Source organism: Lynx canadensis, chromosome A2 (assembly GCF_007474595.2).
Source record: "Lynx canadensis isolate LIC74 chromosome A2, mLynCan4.pri.v2, whole genome shotgun sequence".
Taxonomy (NCBI): domain Eukaryota; kingdom Metazoa; phylum Chordata; class Mammalia; order Carnivora; family Felidae; genus Lynx; species Lynx canadensis.
The window spans coordinates 161,985,044-162,003,540 of NC_044304.2; the positions used below are offsets into that span (position 1 = coordinate 161,985,044).

General features: G+C 57.8%; 2 protein-coding genes across 8 annotated transcripts in view; one reads left to right on the forward strand and one right to left on the reverse strand.

Annotated features, from left to right (window-relative positions):
• Positions 1–6,060: 6,060 nt before the first annotated feature.
• ZNF467 (zinc finger protein 467) lies at positions 6,061–17,893 on the reverse strand. Of its 7 annotated transcripts, XM_030308717.1 has the most exons (7): positions 16,951–17,893; positions 14,585–16,195; positions 12,861–12,971; positions 12,472–12,548; positions 11,888–12,004; positions 10,969–11,082; positions 6,061–8,131 (listed from the first exon to the last, which is right to left on the reverse strand). In XM_030308717.1, exons 3-7 carry the CDS (start codon positions 12,938–12,940, stop codon positions 6,630–6,632), a joined length of 1,890 nt encoding a protein of 629 aa, XP_030164577.1. In that variant the 5' UTR covers positions 12,941–12,971; positions 14,585–16,195; positions 16,951–17,893; the 3' UTR covers positions 6,061–6,629. The 7 variants fall into 7 exon arrangements, with proteins under 7 accessions (XP_030164577.1, XP_030164578.1, XP_030164574.1 ...); XM_030308718.1 differs by lacking the exon at positions 12,472–12,548; XM_030308714.2 differs by lacking the exon at positions 16,951–17,893 and having other exon boundaries at positions 14,672–15,706.
• LOC115502109 (SCO-spondin-like) overlaps positions 14,755–18,497 on the forward strand; it is a 56,668-nt gene continuing 52,925 nt past the window's right edge. Inside the window, 3 exon segments of the mRNA XM_030297316.1 lie at positions 14,755–14,779; positions 16,519–16,584; positions 17,872–18,202. Coding sequence (XP_030153176.1) covers positions 14,755–14,779; positions 16,519–16,584; positions 17,872–18,202 — 422 coding nt within the window.

Here is an 18,497-nt window from a genome sequence, read left to right on the forward strand (position 1 = left end):
TAATAATGGTAGTTATTGTGAAGATTGGCTGTGTTAGGTAAATATTAGCTGCCATTATTACTAGCGGTAGCAATGGCAAACCCTTCTCACACTGCCTGCCCCTTCCCTCAGTAGTTTCTTTGGAGTGGCTGACACCGGGAGGTGGGGCGTGGCAGCCAGCTCTGTGAAGTGCTAGGGGAAGGAAAGAGTCCTGATTATTCCATGCCTCACCAGCAGGGGAACTGGAGAGGAGTGTTTGCTTTGCACACTCGGAGCTAGACAGCCCGTTCTCCTTGCAAACTCAGCGTCACAAATGCCTGACCTCCTGTGGCACCGCGCCCGGTTGCACAGGTCAGCCCTTAATTACCCGCTCTCTTGCGTTGTTCTGGATTCTCCCACCTCCTCTTTGCTCCAATTCTAGCATCCTTCAAGACTCACTCAGGACCCTCCTACTTACCAAACCCTCTCTGATGTTCTGGCCCGAAGCCTCCCCTTGTCTGGACTCCTCCCGTGCCCACAGTGGGCCATATACTATCACATGGGATGGTCTGGGTGTTTCATAAAACTCAAGCTTTCTCTCCCTAAAGCTTAGGTGTATGAGCCCAGACCTTGGCTTTTATTTCTTTGGAGACTGCAGGGCCCCTGGTGCTTGTCTTCTATATGGATTCTAAATGTCACAAGGGCAAGATCTTTCACTTGACTCTCTATAATGTTTGCAGAAGGCTGCAAAGATGTTAAAGCTCCGCCAGTCTCTTTTTTTTTTTTAATTTAATTTAATTTTTATTTTAGAGAGAGAGCAAGCTGGGGAAAGAGGCAGAGAGAGACAGAGAGAATCTTAAGCAGGCTCCACGCTCAGCACAGAGCCTGATGCGGGGCCCGATCCCACGACCCTGGGATCGTGGCCTGAGCTGAAATCAAGAGTCAGATGCTCAACTAACTGAGCCACCCAGGCGCCCCAAAGCTTAGCCAGTCTTAACGGGTGGAAGATTAAAATGCCGGAGTGTCCCTGCCTGCTGAGTGGACCAGGCTGGGGGGGGGGGGGCGGACACATAGAATCTTTCTGACTTGAGACTCACAGGGATGTCTGGCAGGTCGCTCTGACCAGCAGTTCTTGTCCAGCCCTACCGATCGGGAGGGGGAGAAACAGGAGGTCGAGCCACACAGACATTTCTTTGTCTTTAACGTATCTCATAAATTTACCCCCTTCATTTTGTTCCTTTCATTGCTGCCAAACACCCTCTTTACCACCAATTTAGTTTCCCAAGCATGGTGTCTGTCGCCTGGAAAGAAAACGGGAACAGTCTGTACAAAGTACACTGGCCATGTGTTTGTCTGAAACACACGAGGCTGGCCCCTTACTGACCCCTCTCCCCTCCTGCTCAAAGTGAAAAGCAGCAACAACACAGGAGTGGAGTGCGTGGGTGTGCTGGGTGCCCATTCATTGGTGTTGATGCTGGAAGGAGCGCTGGAGCCGTGGGGGATGGCCGTGAGGTCCCCAGCAGGCAAGATGCACTGTCTTCTGTTCACTACTGTGCTCCGATACAGGCGGCCAGCATAGTTCTTCGTCTTTCTCCGCCTCCCCCAGCGCCGTGGTCATCACCAGAATGGCCATGGGGCTGGGTTCCACCTAAGATAGCCCAGTGAGATCAGTTGGAAGTTAGGAGATTGGGGTTGGAGGGAGGCGGGAGCCCGGGAAAAGGGCCTAGAGGAGGGGGAAGTGTTTGTCAATCAGGACTGAGTCCCTTGCTCTTATATGTACAGATCACCTGGGTGGTGATGGCCAACCAAAATCCTAGAAAATGATAGCAATAAGACAGCTGTCCCCGGGGCGCCTGGGTGGCTCAGTCGGTTAAGCGTCCGACTTCGGCTCAGGTCATAATCTCGCGGTGAGTTTGAGCCCCGCGTCAGGCTCTGTGCTGACAGCTCGGAGCCTGGAGCCTGCTTCGGATTCTGTCTCGCTCTCTCTCTCTGCTCCTCCCCTGCTCACGCTCTGTCTCTCTCTGTCTCAAAAATAAATTTAAAAACATTAAAAAAAAAAAAAAGATAGCTGTCCCCAGCCCATCCATTTGAGAAGGGGCATAGGTGGGATACGGAGGCCTGAGGACTCAAAGTCTAGGCCATCAGGAAAAACTAGGTGGATGCCTGGTGGGGTTCAGGTCTCCAGGGTGTTTGTTATCTCCGTGAACTATTACAATTCAGGGAAACTTGCTGGATATTCATCACTTTGGTGGTAAGTGAATTTGGACCCCATCTCCCTCACATGCAAGAACTCGGATCTGTGGGCTGGAAGAGTTTTCTAACCTGTTGACAGCTACAGGGATGTGGAGCTCATTCTCCCGGCTACCAGGACAGTGGGTGGGGCTCTAGAGCCTCCCCCCTCCTCCCCTCCCTGCCCAGCTACACCACAGCCCTGTACTGCTCTCTCACTGACCCTAAGAGTCACCTTATTTACATGGGCCATCACATAAAAAAGATTGGGACAGAGTTTCCGTCTGGGATGAAAAGGTTCTGGAAATAGCCGTGATGTTTACATAACATTGCGCATGTATTTAATGCTACTGAAGTGTGTACTTTAAAATGGTTAAAATGGTAAGTTTCGTGTAGTGGTAAATTTCATGTAAGGATCGGGGTTTGGAAGGGAGGGAGACGGGCTGTGAGAGATGTAGGACCTGGGGACCCCACAGGGCTTCGAGGGGCGAGGGAGAGAGGCGTGTGGGAAGAAGGTGGGGTTGGAGCCATCCTCTCCCTGTCCTCTCCCTGTCCTCTCCCTGTCCTCTCCCTCCCTCCGTCCTTGCCTTCTCAGTCCACATATCCAGACCCCACCTCTGCTCAGCTCTGTGTGTTCAGGCCCCCATCTTCCACGCTGTATTCTCTGGTCTTTAGAGCCACAGAGCCATTCAGCACTTATATCCCATTGCTTTGACATTCATCTGTCACGTCCAACCTCATCATAAGTTCCTGACGGACACGTGGCTGGTGAAACCCGCCGCGTTCCTCTGTGGCTGGTTCGTACCAGGGAGCAAAGACGGGGTACTCTATACCCACTGGCTACTGTTGATCTTGGGAACAAGATTGGGGAAAATAAATAAATTTCAATTACTTAATAAAACATTTTGTTCTCTATCTAGAAACGGTACATTTGTGCTGTTTTTCACATACTGGGAAGTGGTTCTAAGGTAAAAAGGTTGATGCTTTACTGAGAGTCATACTTGGGCTGGCTTACACCGGGGGTGGCGTGTGGGGTATATATTGGTTTTGGTGAGACTGCCACTGTTTGACCCTGAACTCCTCCCTGGGGAATAGCCATCAGGAACCCCAGTCCTTCACTGCAGACACATAGCATTTTCTAGCACCATCTGTCTTGATTACCACCGGGCCTGACCCTACGTGACTTGACTATTTGCAAACAAACTCGAAGGACAAAAATACACCTTGTCAAGAAGATTCGAGAGAACGAGAAGTCCTGTAAATGTCTGGCACATGGTAGGTCTCGCCAAATATGCCGCAGGATCTAAAAGCTGTTCTTACACAAGAATTCCGGAATGTTTAGAGGAATATAAACATTGGTATAACCAACATAAATGTCTCTTTCATGTGTTTGATTTTAAAAGTCTGTGCGATGACTTTTTTGGCGGGAATCCCAAGTTCGGTGCCTAAGAGGCCTGGTAAGCAACTCCAGACAGCAAGGCCAATGGGCGTGCCGAGGGCCCAGGACGCTGCGCCCCCATCCCTGTGTCTGAAGAGGCCATCTGCCGCTCAGCCCTGGCCACCGGTTTCCAGATCTTCCAACTTTTCACAAGAGAACCTGGAAGTCCAGAGTTTCATGTGAAATTTCCAAGCATTTAAAATGCTGCTCAGGCCAAACTCAGTGGCTCCTATTTATGGCCACACGGCTGTCACAGTCACCTGGAATCACTTACTCGTTCTTGCCACAGAAGTCAGACTCGCTGCATTCAGAACCCCTGTGTCCTCCGTCCTTGGCCTTTCGGTCAAAGAGGCCTTCTAGCTGACCTCGCTCGTTTACCTGCATCTTGGTCTCATTTTCTTCTACCTTCCGTGGGACCGTGCATTTGTGATTCACCGTTGGAATGGGAATTCTGTCCCAACTGCCCCCCGAAGCACCTGCCAACCCGTCTCCTTGCTGCAAAATCCAGAGGACTTGGAAGTTCTCATTACCTGATCTCTTGACAACCTTCAGCTGCTGACTTCTTCCTCTATTCCTGAAACATTGCCTTTCCTCAGCTCCTCTGCGCTGTTTTGGGGCTTCCCTTTCCACTCTCTGGCACTGCACGCTCCCAATCTTTCCAGGCTTCTCTGCACGCCATCCCCTGGACGTTAGTGTCCCCAGGGTTTAGTCCCAGGCTCTGTCTTTGCCCGCTCCACACCTAGTTCTTGCAGATAATCTGCTGCCCACAGCTTCAGAAACATGTCGATGGGCCTCAGGCCTCTCTCCAGCCCAGACCCCTGGTGGAGCTCTGCACCCACATGGCCTGCTTCCCACTGGGGACGCTCTGGTTCCACCAACTCAGCAGATCGAAGCTGGCTCCCCCAGTACAAAACTGTTCCTCCTCCAGTGTTGCCCACCTCAGGGGAATGCTGCTGTAGGGTGGTCAGTCATCAAGCAGAAACCAGGTCAACATCACCGCCCTCCACCTCCCTCCTCTCCACACTGGTCAACACACCCTGCACCAGCTGCTTGGTAAATGTCTCTTTAATCTTTTACTTCTCTCCATCCCTTCTGACATAGCATGGTCCACCAGCACCTGTCACCAGCACCTGTCACCTGGATTGCTAATGTGCAGGTCTCGAGTCTCGTCCCCTCCAGCCAGCCCATCCTCTACAGGTAGCCATCTAAAACGCATCCATGTGGGGGTGCCTGGGTGGCTCAGTCAGTTAAGCGCCCAACCTCAGGCTGCGATCTCGCGGTTTGTGAGTTCGAGCCCCGCATTGAGCTCTGTGCTGACAGCTCGGAGACTGGAACCTGCTTCGGATTCTGTGTCTTCTCCTCTCTTTGCCCCTTCCCTGCTCATGCTCTGTCTCTCGATAATAAATAAACGTTAAGAAAAAAAAAATTCTAATGCATCCATGTAAATGTCATCCTGTTCCTGCCCTGCTCAAACCCCCTCCACGGCACCCACTGCCCCTGGATAAAGTCTGAACTCCCTCATCTGTGCTAAAGGCTTTCCTAGTCTGCTCATCCTCTCTTTCTCGGGCCTCTCCTTCAATGCTCATTCTATGCTCTGGCTGTGCTGGGCTTTGGACCTCTGCATACACCGTCCTCTCCAACCTCCACCTTCATCTGGCAACTCGTGCTCATTCTTCAGGCCTCGCGTTAGAGGTGTCCTCTCTTGCAAACCTCCCTTGACCTTTGCTAGATTTTGGACCTTCCCAGGTGTCTTGGATGCCCTCACCACGTGCTCCCAAAGCCCTCTGGGCTCACCCTACCCTAGAATTCTTACATTTCCTGCAAGTTTGTCTGTCTTGCTTAGTATTGTTTCCCAGTGCCCAGTGTAGTGCTCGACACATCATAGGCACCCGATAAGTATTTGCTAGGATTGTTTTTGGTGATGGAAATCGCCTCAGCCCTCATCGACACCAACGATCTTGTAACGAGAAAGCAGAGGCCCAGAAAAATGAATGCTCTGCCCCAAATCCTACGAGAGGCACAGGAGGGGTCAGACCCAAGCCTTCACCACGCCCAGCATGTTCCCCATCATCCTACCCTTCCCTTCCCCGCCAGCCAGCCTGCCCAGTTGCACAAGCACAGCTACAGAGACGTTTGGATCAAGCGTCCATCATGGAGACAGAATTTAGGGGAAATGGTGATGGAAAAGCAACCTTCGTCTGCTGTTGATGTCCTTCCTCACGCTGCCAGGCAGGGTGGCAGGTGGGGCTGCTGTTTCCAGATCCCCTTGGGAGAGCTCCAGGGCCCAGGGTGGCCGTCTCCATGGGAATGGCCAAAGGGCACCCGGCCCCTCTGTGCATCTCCTACGGGTCTAGCGTCAACACCTGCCATGAGAAATCTATGTTAATGTTTCTTCCATCAAATGTTTGAGTAAGAAGCAGGGAGCAGGATAGTGGTTTAGCAGTGAGCGATATTATATTTTCATTTGGTACCGCCCATGACCAGCACCTGGCTAAATTTAGCTCACCCAGGATAGGAAGGGATGGTCCTCTGTGGGAGAACTAAGGTGGGGTGGTGGGGTGGTGGGTTCCCACCCTGTGCTCATTTAACAGCCCTGGATCCTTCTATTTTAATTTTAATGACACTTTAAGTACACAGATAACCATTCTTTCGCCCCCCCCCCCCCCCCCCAGTAGAGGTTCCTGACCCAGTCAGCTCTTGGTCATGCGCGCAGCGCGCGTGTGTGCGTAAGGGCGTGTCCAAGAAATGTCTGCTTTCCGATGGGGTCCGTTGCTGGGAGTCTTCCCAGGACTCAGGCCTGAACTGTTCCCGGCAAGGGTTCGTTATGAGCACCGTCTTTGTCGCGGTATCCAAACCGGTTACTCTCTCCCAACTTCTCTCCAGCAAGAGACGGAGGGAAGAGCAGCTGTCAGGGGCCCAGGCCGTCGTGCTCACTGCCCAGAAGATCTCCGGCCTGGGTCTCTCCAACCAGCGAGCCAAGGAAGGGTCCCGACGAGAACCAGGCTCAGAAGAAGAGCGGGGGCGCTGCCACCTCTGTGGGAGTGGGCCAGGCTGGGGCCGAGAGGTCGGCGTCGGAGGCCGGGTGGGCGGCTTCGCCGTGGATGCGCTGGTGCCGCACCAGGTGGGTCTTGCGGCTGAAGCTCTTGCCGCACTGCGGGCAGGAGAAGGGGCGGGAGCCCGTGTGGATGGCCTGGTGGCGCACCAGGTTGGTCTTGGAGCTGAAGCTGCGGGCGCAGACGGCGCAGGCGTGGGGCCGGCTGCCCGTGTGCACCGCCTGGTGGCGGCCCAGGTGCGACTTGCGGCTGAAGCGGCGGCCGCACTGCGCGCAGGCGAAAGGCCTGGCGCCGCTGTGGGCGCGGGAGTGGGCGACCATATTGGGCCTCGAGCCGAAGCGGCGGCCGCACTGCGGGCAGGCGAAGGGCCGCTCGCCCGTGTGCACCCGCTGGTGCCGCGCCAGATGCTGCCCGTGGGCGAAGCCGCGCCCGCAGTCCTGGCAGAAGAAGGACCGCTCGCCCGCGGGGGCGCCCTGGGTCGCCGGTGTGCCTCCGGGCGCGCAGGCCGAGGGCTCGGCGGCGGCGGGGTCCACGGTCGTACCCAGGGCGCACTCGTCGCAGCCAAAGGGGCGCCCCTCGCTGCGGTGCAGACGCTGGTGCGTGGCGAGGTTCTTCTTCCAGCCGAAGCTCAGGCCGCAGTCGGAGCAGGAGAAAGGCTTGGGTCCGGGAGGGGACGGGGTGGGGGACGGGGCGGGGGAACCCGGCGAGGCGGGCGCGTCGGGCGAGGGCGGGGCGCGGCCGGCCGCCTCGTGCACCCTCTGATGCCGCACCAAGTGCTGCTTGTGCGTGAAGCTGCGCGAGCACTGCGCGCACTGGTAGGGCCTCTCGCCGGTGTGGATGCGCTGGTGGCGGATCAGGTGCGTCTTTTTGCGGAAGCGCTTCTCGCACTCGGTGCAGGGGTAGGGCCGCTCGCCCGTGTGCGTCTTCTGGTGCGAGCCCAGGTGTATCTTCTGGCTGAAGCGCTTGCCGCACTCGGCGCACGGGTAGGGCCGCTCGCCGGTGTGCGTGCGCAGGTGGCGGGTCAGGTGGGCCTTCTTGCTGAAGCGCTTGTCGCACTCGGAGCAGGGGAAAGGCCGCTCGCCGCGGTGGCTGCGCTGGTGCAGCAGCATGTGCGCGCGCTGCGTGAAGCTGCGGCCGCAGTCCGGGCAGGCGCAGGGGCCCTCGCCGCGGTGCAGCCTCTGATGCAGCCGCAGGGTCAGCTGGTCCCGGAACCGCCGCTCGCACTCCCCGCAGCCGTAGGGCTTCTCCGAGGTCGGGGCCCACCCGACCAGCGCCAGTCCACCCAGTGTCCCCGGGGCCCCCGGCTCCAGCTTGTACGCGGCGGCCAGAGGCCCCAAGTCCGGCGCGGGGAAAGGGCCGGGGAGTAATGAGAGGTGTTGGGGCCATTCGACCTCCTCTTCTGCCTCCTGATCCTCCTCCTCCACCTTCACCTTGCGAATCATCCACTCGTCCCCTGAAAAGTCAACACAAGAGGAGCCAATGAAGCCCCACTTTTATTTATGCAATTTTTTTTTTTTTTTTTTTGCCAATAAGACCACCACTTCTGGAGCCCCAGAAGCCCCAGAAGCTCCAGCACTTCTGGAGCCAGAAGCCTGACTTCTGTTGTCTCCACTCTACTTCTGGGGAACGACCACATCCGAAGGTCACCCTTCAGTCCTCGTCCTTGGTTCTTTGTAGCCAGGGACGCTGGTACTCCAGTCCCCCACCCCGTCCTGGGGGCTTTCTCCTAGGTCTCCATGTGGTTGAGGAGTTTCCCCTGTCCCTGCAGAAGGCACTGCTTACTCTTGTGCCCCCTGAATATAAATGTTGCTCAAAGTTCAGGCCTTAGGCTTCACACTGGGGTCATCTGCTTGCGTTGGCTACCCCAGACCTTCCACTCCTTTCTAGAACCACAGTCTCCCATCAGCTGAGCAGCCCCAGCCCCCTTTGGGGTCCTGCAAATTGGCTGCAGCTCAGCAGGCTTATCACCAAACAGCTGACCTTCTCAGACCTACCCCGGTGACTTTGCCATCAGGACTACAGCCTTGTTCTCCCAGTCGCTGGTGTTGGAACCTTGGAAGCTCAGCTCTCACCTTGGAGCCTCCCTTGATCTCTCCCTTTCAGTGGCCACTGAGGAGCTCTGTCTGCCTTCCTCTTGCTTCTCAAGGCTCCCCCTGCCTCTAACTCCATTCCTGCCTCTGGGGCCAGGTGGGAAAGCCCCCATTCAGGACGGAGGTGATGGAGTTTACAGGAGTTGGGGAACCAGAGAACAGTGCCAACCTCTGGAGAAGCAAGGGGGGGCCCTCTGGGGTAGCAGGTTTGAGGTGAGTCCCACTGGAACTTTGCCTCTCTTGGGCACTGCAATGGTCCAGCCAAGAGAAAAGAGCTCAGGGCCCAGGTTGGGAGTGTCTACTTGGGTTCTCCTCTGCCACTAGTCAGTAGTGTGACCTTGGTTAACTTACCTCTGTTACCTCTTTGAGCTCGGTGTACTAGTTTGCTTAAGCATAAGGGTTGTACTGGTTCATGGTTTCTAATAATCTCCTGGGGACTTTTACAAAACGCATCCACGGGAGCAGGGTGCATGAATCTGTTCTCTTTCTTTAAAGCTCGCAACGTGGGGGGCCCTGGGTGGCTCAGTCGGTTAAGTGTCTGACTTCCGCTCAGGTCATGATCTCACAGTACGTGGGATGGAGCCCTGTGTGGGGCTCTGTGCTGACAGCTCAGAGCCTGGAGCCTGCTTTGGATTCTGTCTCCTTCTGTCTCTGCCCCTCCCCCGCTCACGCCCTCTCTCAAAAATAAATAAATAAGCATTAAAAAAAAAATACTAATAAATAAAGCTCCCTAAGTGATTCTTGTTTAAGAACCATCGAACCAGATGATCTGAGTTCCTGTCTGGCTCTGAAGGTCTGTAATAGCCTGAGCACTGGTTACATTACACACGAGCCGCCACAATTCGATTTCCTCCCGGTGTCTTTCACGGATCCATCAGTTCCAAACAACTATTTATCCTATTGGGATATTGCTTTCGTTTTCATTATGCCACTCTTCTACTCAAGAACCATCAAGAGCTCTCTGTTGTTTACAGGATAAAGTAAGTTCTAGCTGCATCTGGGCTTCACTTCCCACCCCCCGCCCCCAGTCCAACTTTCTCACTACCCCCACACATAAACCCTCCCCGGCAGCCAGGCAGGTCTGCTCGAATCCCAGCCACGCGTCACCTTTTCTGTGTTAAAGTCTCTTCTCAGCCTAGAATGTTTTCCCATCCTCTACCCCACCCCCATCAGAGCTGAAGTCTAGCCTACACCTCCCTCAAAATGTAGCACAAATCAACAAAATCTTTGACAAACCAACGCACGAGGATCTCTTACGTAAACACCTATAGCACTTATTGTTAACGCTGTTACAGTTCCTCGTGATGTGGCTTTACTGTTATTTGTTTAATCCTTTATTCTAGTTCATGTTAGTGTCATCTCAACTAGATTGTAGCTTCCGAAAGGCAGACGTCTTGTGTTCCATGTCTTTACGTGGCTAACAAAAGCGAGGATTGCCACCATTTATCGAATGCCAACTATAGATGACACACTGTCTATATGCTGTTCACCAGCCACGAAGTTACTTTTTTCCCTGCTTACAGGTGAACAAACAGGCTGGAGGTGAAGTAGCCTATCTAAGATCACCGGGTAGTAAATGTGGAGCAAGGATCCAAACCAGGTCTGTGTCAGCCTAGAGGCAGTCTCCTTGCCTTCTGCCTAACACAGCCTAGACCTAGTAGGCACTAGAGAAACCCCTGGAATATGGAATAAAGGACATCACTCAGGCGGAAGGCGATAAGTTTGGTGGTGGCGGAAGGGCGTGACGGCAGTATTGTGGAGAGAGAATCAGCTGTTTGATCGCCCTGGGTATGGGGGGGATGACTCCGGGACAACATATTTGGAGCATTTGGGTCCACTGAGATCAGTGGAGATTTGGGGGAAGGAGCCTGTCCGGGACAATGTCTTCAAGTGAACGGTAATTTAAGTCATCCACAAGTAGGCACTTAGGGGGAGGTAGGAGGGCAAGTTAAGACTTCCGGAGGATGTTGAGGCGAGGGTCAGTTTCTCTGGGTGACCAGCCTCGCTGATTCCTGTTGTCTGTGATGTGGACCTCTCTCTGGGGGCTGAGGCTCTGCAGCGGAAAGGTGCCAGGAACTAATTCGTCTTAGGTTGGAAGGGGCTGGAGTGGCCGCCTCATCAGAGACCAGCCCGGGAGTTTACAAGTCCCCTGTCCCCTCTGCCTGGGCCCCTGGCGGGCTCGAGAAGTGGGAGGACTCACCTGGGCAGGAGCTCGGGGGCTCAGCCTTCTGTGGTGCACATGCCTGGCCTCCTCTGCAGGGAGCTTCAGCTTCTTCAGTTTGGGCACCTTCCTCTGGTCTGGGGGCCTCGTGCCCTGGCAGAGAACAGACCACCTCAAGGACTCCAGAGACATCACAGATGGACAGAGGTCCCCACCGGTGCTATCAAGCGGGGGGCTTTTGAAACCCCAGTCCCAGCCTGACTGGCAGGATTGTGTCCCACATCCTACCTGCAGGGACTGAATTCCCAGCTGCCCCAGGGAAGGGAGCGGGGGTGCGGGGGGGCAGCCTCTGGTTCCTCCAAGCAGGGCAGCTGCAGCAGCTGCAAAGGCTGTGCGGGTTGCAAGAGCCACAGCTGTGAGGAGCTTCTGGAATATGTGTGTGAGATAGTGGAAGCAAGGAAAGGTCGCTACCCTGAGGCTTACAGGAGAATCTTAGGAGGGGGGCCGCAGACCCACCAGATGGACCCGAGTTCCAGGCAAATCATTGCAGAAGATCAGAATGTCAAAAAGCCAGACACAGGCCTGCTTTAGGCAGCCACCTCCCTCACCTCTTCCAAATCTTGCTCAAATCTCACTTCCCAGTGGGGCCTCCTCACACTCTCACTATTTAATCCTGCAGCCTGCCCCACCCCCACCTCAGGCTCCCTACCCCCCCCCCCGCCCCCACCACATATCCCCTTCTGATATGTGCTATATGTGTGCTGTACTTTATAAGTACACTTATTTTTATATTTGTTTGCTGACTCTCTGGCCTCATTAGGATAAGCTCCCTGAAGGTAGGGATCTTTGTCTATTTGGTCACTGAGGTTTTCCAAATAACGAGAATAGCACCCTGGCACTTGAAGAAGGAAAGGTAGATTCTACCTGAGCCACTGTTCATGGTCCCCCACCTACTTACCTGAGCATGTGCCCAGCACGCTGTCTTCCCTGGGAGGGGACATCTGCTCCTGGGTATTATGGGACCCTTCCCCAGGCTCACTTTGGGGGGCCATCTCAGGCTGTCCCACAGAGAACCCTGTTACAGGTGGAAGGATAGGACTAGGTAAAACATTCAGTACAGAACAGGAGACAAAGAAAGGGGCTCTCCCCCTTCCCCAAAAAGCCAAGGGGCTTTTTCCAACTTGCCCAGGAAGGTAGGGTCTCTAGCCAGCATGACAGGGGGTAGACAGGCTCCCCAGCAGCCTGGCCAGGTATCCACCTCAGCCCCTTTGCATTGAGTCAAGGGCAGGTGAAGGAAGAGATAATAGGTCTAAATATCTGTGCTCTGTTGAGTGCACATGTATGCACGCAGTCCCACACAACCTCCACAGGGCCAGGCATTCAAATATACCCTGGTAAAACGGAAAAGGATGCTGCCCTAAAGGCCCCCACTGGTCCCTGGGGTCTCAGGATTGCAGTCTGAACTGTAGGGACGCAGCGGGCCTAGCATGCCCCTGAATCCTGCCTCCCACCACCCAAGTTCCTCGAGTGCTGCTAGCTCACCCAGGGAGCCGAGGGCCTCAAAGGTCTCTCTCATGGCAACCCAGGGTAGCTCCTCCTGGGGGAGCAGGCCACGGACCCTAAGGAGAGAACACATCCTGGTTCACACTCTTCTCTGGATAGCCTCCACCTGGGCCCTGGCTCTGCCCAACCTCTCCCCATCAGCTATCCCCAGGAGCTCCAACGGTGATGTCCCCAAGTACTGATAAAGGGGAAAGAGGGGAGATGGGTTTCAGAAAGCAAAGAGATCTAGGAAGGCCGAGGAGAAGGCCTTGTAGCCATTTCTGCGAGCTCTGGTGGGCTCTAGAAACCAGCGGCACCCCCACCCTCACCTGGCGGGTCTCTGAACCAGGCCCAGCCCTCCAGTGCTCCCCACCCCACGGTGCCCTTGCCTGGGGACTTCAGGAATCAATCGATTCTCTGCGCAGAGGGTGGGGAGTGGAAGACCAGGGTGGGGAGTCGGGAACTTCATCTCCTGGGCCCTCCAGCTGTCACTGCGGGAGCTGGTGAAATAGGAGCCAGCCGCGGGGTGGGGAGTGGGGGGCGGAGGTGAGTGTCACCATTGGGCAACTGGTAGGGGAGGCCCTCTGAGGAGGGTCTTTGCTGAAGGCAGGAAATGGCTCCGGCTTCCTCTCCCCAAAACCCTACTTCAAAACCACCGCCCTCCCCCTCAGGGCTTCCCTGGCAGGGACACCCCGCCCCCGAGCCCCTTCAATGCTCCTCCCCCGGCGGGTTCTCTGCCCCTCCCCCAGCAGACTACCCTCCCCCACCCCCCCATTTCTGGCAGCCTTCCCTCTGCCCCTCCCTTCTCCGGCTCCCTCTGCCTTCCGCCCTCTCTCCCCACCGAAGCTGGCTGGCTCCCCGGATCCGCCCCCTGCCCCGCCCCCCCGGCTCCTCCCCCTGCTCACAGCCGGGCCAGCCCCTCCCGGCCCCCTCCGGTAGGCCCTCCCCAGCCACCGCCCCCCTGACCCTCAGCTCCGGGCATTCTCCGCGACAGGGCTCCCCTCCTCCTCCCCCGGCTCAGGGCTGCCTTTCCCTTCCCTCCTGGTTCTCCCCGAGGCTCCATCCCCCTCCCCGGCTGCACACCCTCTCCCTTCCTTTCCCCCTCCTCTTTTCCTTCCTCCCCAACGCCGCCCTCCTCCTCCCCGCTTTTCTCCCTCACCCCGCACTCCCCTCCCCTCTCCCTCTCCTCCCCCACTCTGGTTTCCCTTCCTTCTCCTTTCCTCTCTTCACCTCAGTTCCCTCCCTCCTCTCCCCCCTCCCCAGCCCTCCTCCCCTCTCCCCACACCATCCTCCTCCCTCCCTCCATCCCTCCCTCCTGCAGCTCGCCTTCCCCTCCGAGGCCCCCGTCTCCCTTCCCCCTTTGCCTCCCCAGCAGGCTCTCGCTTCCCTACCCTCGCGGTCCCCAGTCCCTAGAACCGCTCTTCCCCTCCCCCTTCCAGTCCGCTCCCCGAGCTCCCACCCTTGTCCCCAGGCTCCCCCGAGCCGGGGGCGTCTGCGGCTTACCGCTGGCTCAGGACCCTCGCACTGACCCTCCTCCTCCCCACCCCTGCCTCCCCACACACCTCCGCTTCCCTCCCCTCTCTCTCAGTGGGTCCCTTCCCCATTTCTGCTCCCCTCTGACTTCTACACCCCCCCCTCAAGTTTTCCTCTCGACTAGACCCCTCCCGCCCCACCTCCCCGCCTCCGTTTGTTCCCTAGAGCCTCTTCAGTCCACCTCCCGGCCCCTCCCCGGGCTCACCTGTCAGCGCCCTTCTCTCCCGCCCCTCCCCAACGGCCCGACCCCTGTGCCTCGTCGCCCCCCTTCCCCCCCCCCGGCCCCCTCCCACACTCCCTCTCCTCTTTCCGGAGACTTCCCCTCGCGAGCCTCCCCCCTCCCCCCCCTTTCCCACCGGACTCCCACCGGGCGCCCTCACCCCAGCCTCCGCCCCTCCCTCCAGATCCCCGGTCTTCCTTCTTTTCTCCACTACCGTCACCACCCCCCAAGCCAGGCCCTCGCACCCCAGTCCCATCCCCTCCCTTCTCCAGCCCCTGCCCCTCCCCTGCCCCTTCTTTCCCCCCAACTCCACCCCACCCCCTCCGGCGCTCGCAGCGCCCCCACCCCCGGGGCTGTCACCTGCGCGGAGCGGGCAGTGACTGAGTGTCGGTGTAGAAGGGGAAGCAGGCGGAGCCGTCTGCCGCTGGGCGCCTCCACGGCCCGTACCTGGCGGGCTGGCTGGTCGGGTGTCCCCGCTGCTGGCGGGACCCAGGCGCCCCGGCCTCCTGCCCCAGCCGGCTCTGCTCGCAATGGCGCCCGCTGCCTGTAGCTCGGGTGCCGACCGCCCGAAAGACTGACAGACTGACAGCCCTGAAACTTCGCGGGGAGGGGAGAGGAAAAGACGCGGAGGGAGCGGGAGCGGGGAAGCGGCGCCCGGCAGGGGGGAGGGGAGCGCGGAAGCGGGAGGGGAGCTGCGGGGCGCCCCGTGGGGGAGGTAGGGGCAGGGGTGTGCTGGAGTGGGGTCGCGGGAGGGCGCACAGCCGGGTTAGGCGGGCAGGTGACGGTGCGGAAGGACGACGGCCCCGAGGAGGTGATGGAAAGTGGAAGCCTAGGAGGGGGGGGAGGGAAGAGGGGGAAGGGAAGGGAAGGGAGGAGTGTGGGGGGAGGGGGTGGAGGAGGGAGAGGAGGCTGGGAGGAAGGGCAAGCGGGCTGCGAGGGAGGGTGCTCACAGGCGCCGAGGGAGGAGCCAGGGGAAAGGTGGAGCGCGGGGGGAGGGGGTGCGGTGAGGAGTTGGGGAGGGGGAGAGGAGGGGGCGTGCTCGGGGGAGGGGAGCCGGGAAGTGCATTGCTGTCTTTGAATCGCGAGGGCCCCCCGGGAGGGAGCGTGTCAGCGCGGCGCCTCGCTGTGGGATTGAGTCCACGGACTGTCGGTCTATGGGGTTGGTCTGGGAAACTCCGACCCGCCCCTGCTCTTGACCCAGATTCCACCTGGGTCCACACAGAGCCACGACCACGGACCCCGATTTCGGGGGACCCGGTCCGACACCCGCGTCGCGATCCGGGTCCCTTGGGGCAGCGAGGGGTGGCCGAAGGAGACTGAGCTGGGCCCCAGTGCCTGCGGAGAACGGGCCTTTTGAAGTAGAAATTGGGGTGGGGGCTTTGAGCCAGGTCCCCAGGGAGAAGGCGGGGCTGGATCGCAGGCACCAGGGGGTGAGGCGGGAGTGGGGTTGGGCGGGGACTTCGAGGGCGGGGTCCGGGGGGAGGGGGCTGCCGAGTGGGGAAGAGTTCTTTGGGCGGGGTGGGGGCTGGCCCTTCTCCTGGCCTGGAAACCTATACCAGTTAGGTGTGGAGGGATGCCCTCAGCCCTCAGATCCGCTCCTGGAGGGACTTGGGGGTCCCTGCCCCGGGTTATGATGTTTTTCTTTGGCCTTGCCACCCGGGCACCTGACTCTTCCTGAAAGCTCCTCACATCCTGTGCTCCAGGAGCTGAAACGTGGGCTGGTTATTCCAGGCGCCCTCTCCCTAATCTCTTTCTCCAATCTCCCCTGGCTTCCAACTTTCTCCCTCCTGCCCCCTTTAGGGGAAAGGGGGATTGTGACTTGGGTTTCTTTTTCCAATCCAAGCGCAGCCTCATCAGCTGTGGTTAGAATCCAAAGCTGGGAATGTAGTCCTTGGAAGAGAAGCACGGCACACAGCAGGGACACCGTCAATATTGGTTGATGTTTAGGAGAGTCGTGGGAGCAGGTGGCACCTGGAAGAGCAGGGGGCATCTTGGAATCAGCTAGGAAACACTCTCTGACCTCCTGGATGGGCTGCTTCAGGAGTCAGTGCCTAGCCCGCTCATGGCCCTGGGAGTACAATGTGTCACTGTGTGCTAGGGTGGGGCATGAGCACCTGTCTGCCCTTGTGAGACCTGCATCAGGGGTATAAGCATGGGAAGCAGCAGGGGGAGAGTGTATAGGGTACATGCGTGAGAGACTGGGAACAGAAACATGTCCATGGCCGGGCCCTGGTCTTTTCTGAGCACCCCACTGAGAGATCCCTGAGGAACTCTGAACCCTCTTTGGGCTACAGGACCAATGGTGGGCCCAGGAGAAATGCCTAGCATGGCTCTGGTTCCCAGCAGCCTCCTCGCCCCAGGTGGGGTAACTGTGTGAGATGCTCAGTGGGACAGCAGGGGGGGAATCTAAGGCCCAGGCCACATTCCAGCCTGGGTGTCCTGGGAGCTGGTAACCAAGAAGTAACCAGGATTCACCCAGGCCACCTGCTGCCCCAACCGGATGCTCAGATTATCCCCATCCGGCTGCCTTGCCCCCAGGGCTGGGGGGCTGGCTTCCAGCCCCTTCTGTCTCCTACCCTCCCTCCCTACTTCCTACCCAAGCCGCTCCTCCACTCCTCCCTGAGGCTTGCTGTGCTCCCCTGCCCAGGCTTCCTGATTCTGGACCCTAGGAGACTCTCTTAGGAGACCAGGGTGAAAGGTGAACCCAGCCAGCCACACATAATCACCTCCAGTAAGAAGTCAGATCACTGAGAAAAGGGCACATATTCTCCCCCTATCTCTGTGCAGTCCAACCAGCCTGGAAACTCAGCTCCTTCTGTTCACTGGTCCAGGCTTCATGGGTGCTTAGTGGGAGAGAGGGCAGGAAGAGGCAGGAAAGGGGGCAGGGAGAGACTCATAAAATCAGAATTTTAGGGCTGGAAGACCATATCAGTCAGTTGGCACAATAACTCAACCATTTTGTGGGGTCATAGTTCCTCTTGAGAATTTGATTTACAGTTAAGGAACTATCCTCAGAAATGTGCACGTACACAATATCAAAGTAGAGCCCCTGAGTCCCACCCAAGCATCCCTGGGAAGCCCCTGAATTTTTTATTAGCAAGGAAACTATGGCTCAGAAAGAGAGGGTGGCTTGTCCAGAGTCCACGTTAATTTGTGGTATAGCCTGAGGGTGGAAAAATATCAGAGGCTCCGAGTGTCTGGCTGTGTGGCCTGGGGCACATGCACTCCCCCACTGAGCTCACACACACACACACACACACACACACACACACACACAAGGGCCGGAAGGGGACTGTTTCCAGGGAGAACTGGCCTCTGAGGGGATTGTGCAATGTGCAGGCAGGTCCAATCTGGTTCCGAGCAGCTGGTGCCCCAGGGCATGGGGCTGAGATAAAGCTTCCCCAGTCCCATGGGCCTCGCTGTCACTGTCTGGGCTGCCTTGGACACATTGACGCCCGGCTGAAGTAGACCGTGGTGTGGGGCGGGGAAGGCCAGCACTGGCCTTTCTGCTCACCTTCCCCAAGCCCAAGCCTCTTAGGCCCCCAGAGGTGACGTGGGGGGAGCATTATGCTACTCCCTGCCCTCCTCTTTGGGATGGCATGGGCATTGGCTAACGGGTGAGCAGTCCAGCCTGGGGCCCCTCTGAGATCCTTTTCTCCTGCCTCATGAACAGGACCCTCTGGGGCAGCCCGGCCCCCCTCCCCTCTGCTTCTCACTCCCACCCAGCCTCCTCTTCAGTTCACTAACTCTTCTGCGGGCAGGGCTTCTTGGCAACAGAAGGGCTGGGGGCAGTGGCTGTCATTCCCCATCTGTGGGCAGGCGGTGGTGCGAGCGGACGGAAACCTTCCTGGTGGAGGAGGAAGTGACCCCCCGCCAGGAGGGCCTGGTGCCTTGCACCAGCCTCTACCAGTACCAGCGCCTGGGCTGGCGACTCGACCTGTCCCGGAGGGGACCTGCAGGGCTCTGTCCCATCTACAAGTGAGTGAGGGTTGGAGTCTGGGCTGGCCGCTGAGCAGCAGGGAGCAACGGAGAGCCAACATCCTGGGGGTGGGGGGAGAAGGTGAACTGGGTGGTGCCCTGGAGAAGCGGGCATTTGGGAAGTGGGTCTGGCTGGGCTCAGGAAGAGTGGAGGGTGTGGGGCTGGGGACAGGCAACGAGGGGAGCAGGCAGAGCAGGGAGGCACGATGTCTGCTCCTTGTGCCTACCCTCCAGTCTGCCTTCCCAATAGCACTCTCACGTTGCACAAGGGGAAATCAAGACCAGGAAGGGAAAT

What these genes read in the sequence shown, in the direction of transcription:
- ZNF467 (XM_030308717.1), bottom strand. Translation starts at nt 12,940, where the DNA reads ATGAAGTTCCCGACTCCCCACCCTGGTCTTCCACTCCCCACCCTCTGC. An exon ending in TTGATTCCTGAAGTCCCCAG is followed by an intron (nt 12,549 to 12,860) that starts GCAAGGGCACCG and finishes TTCTCTCCTTAG; the next exon opens with GGTCCGTGGCCTGCTCCCCC. An exon ending in TGAGGCCCTCGGCTCCCTGG is followed by an intron (nt 12,005 to 12,471) that starts GTGAGCTAGCAG and finishes CACCTGTAACAG; the next exon opens with GGTTCTCTGTGGGACAGCCT.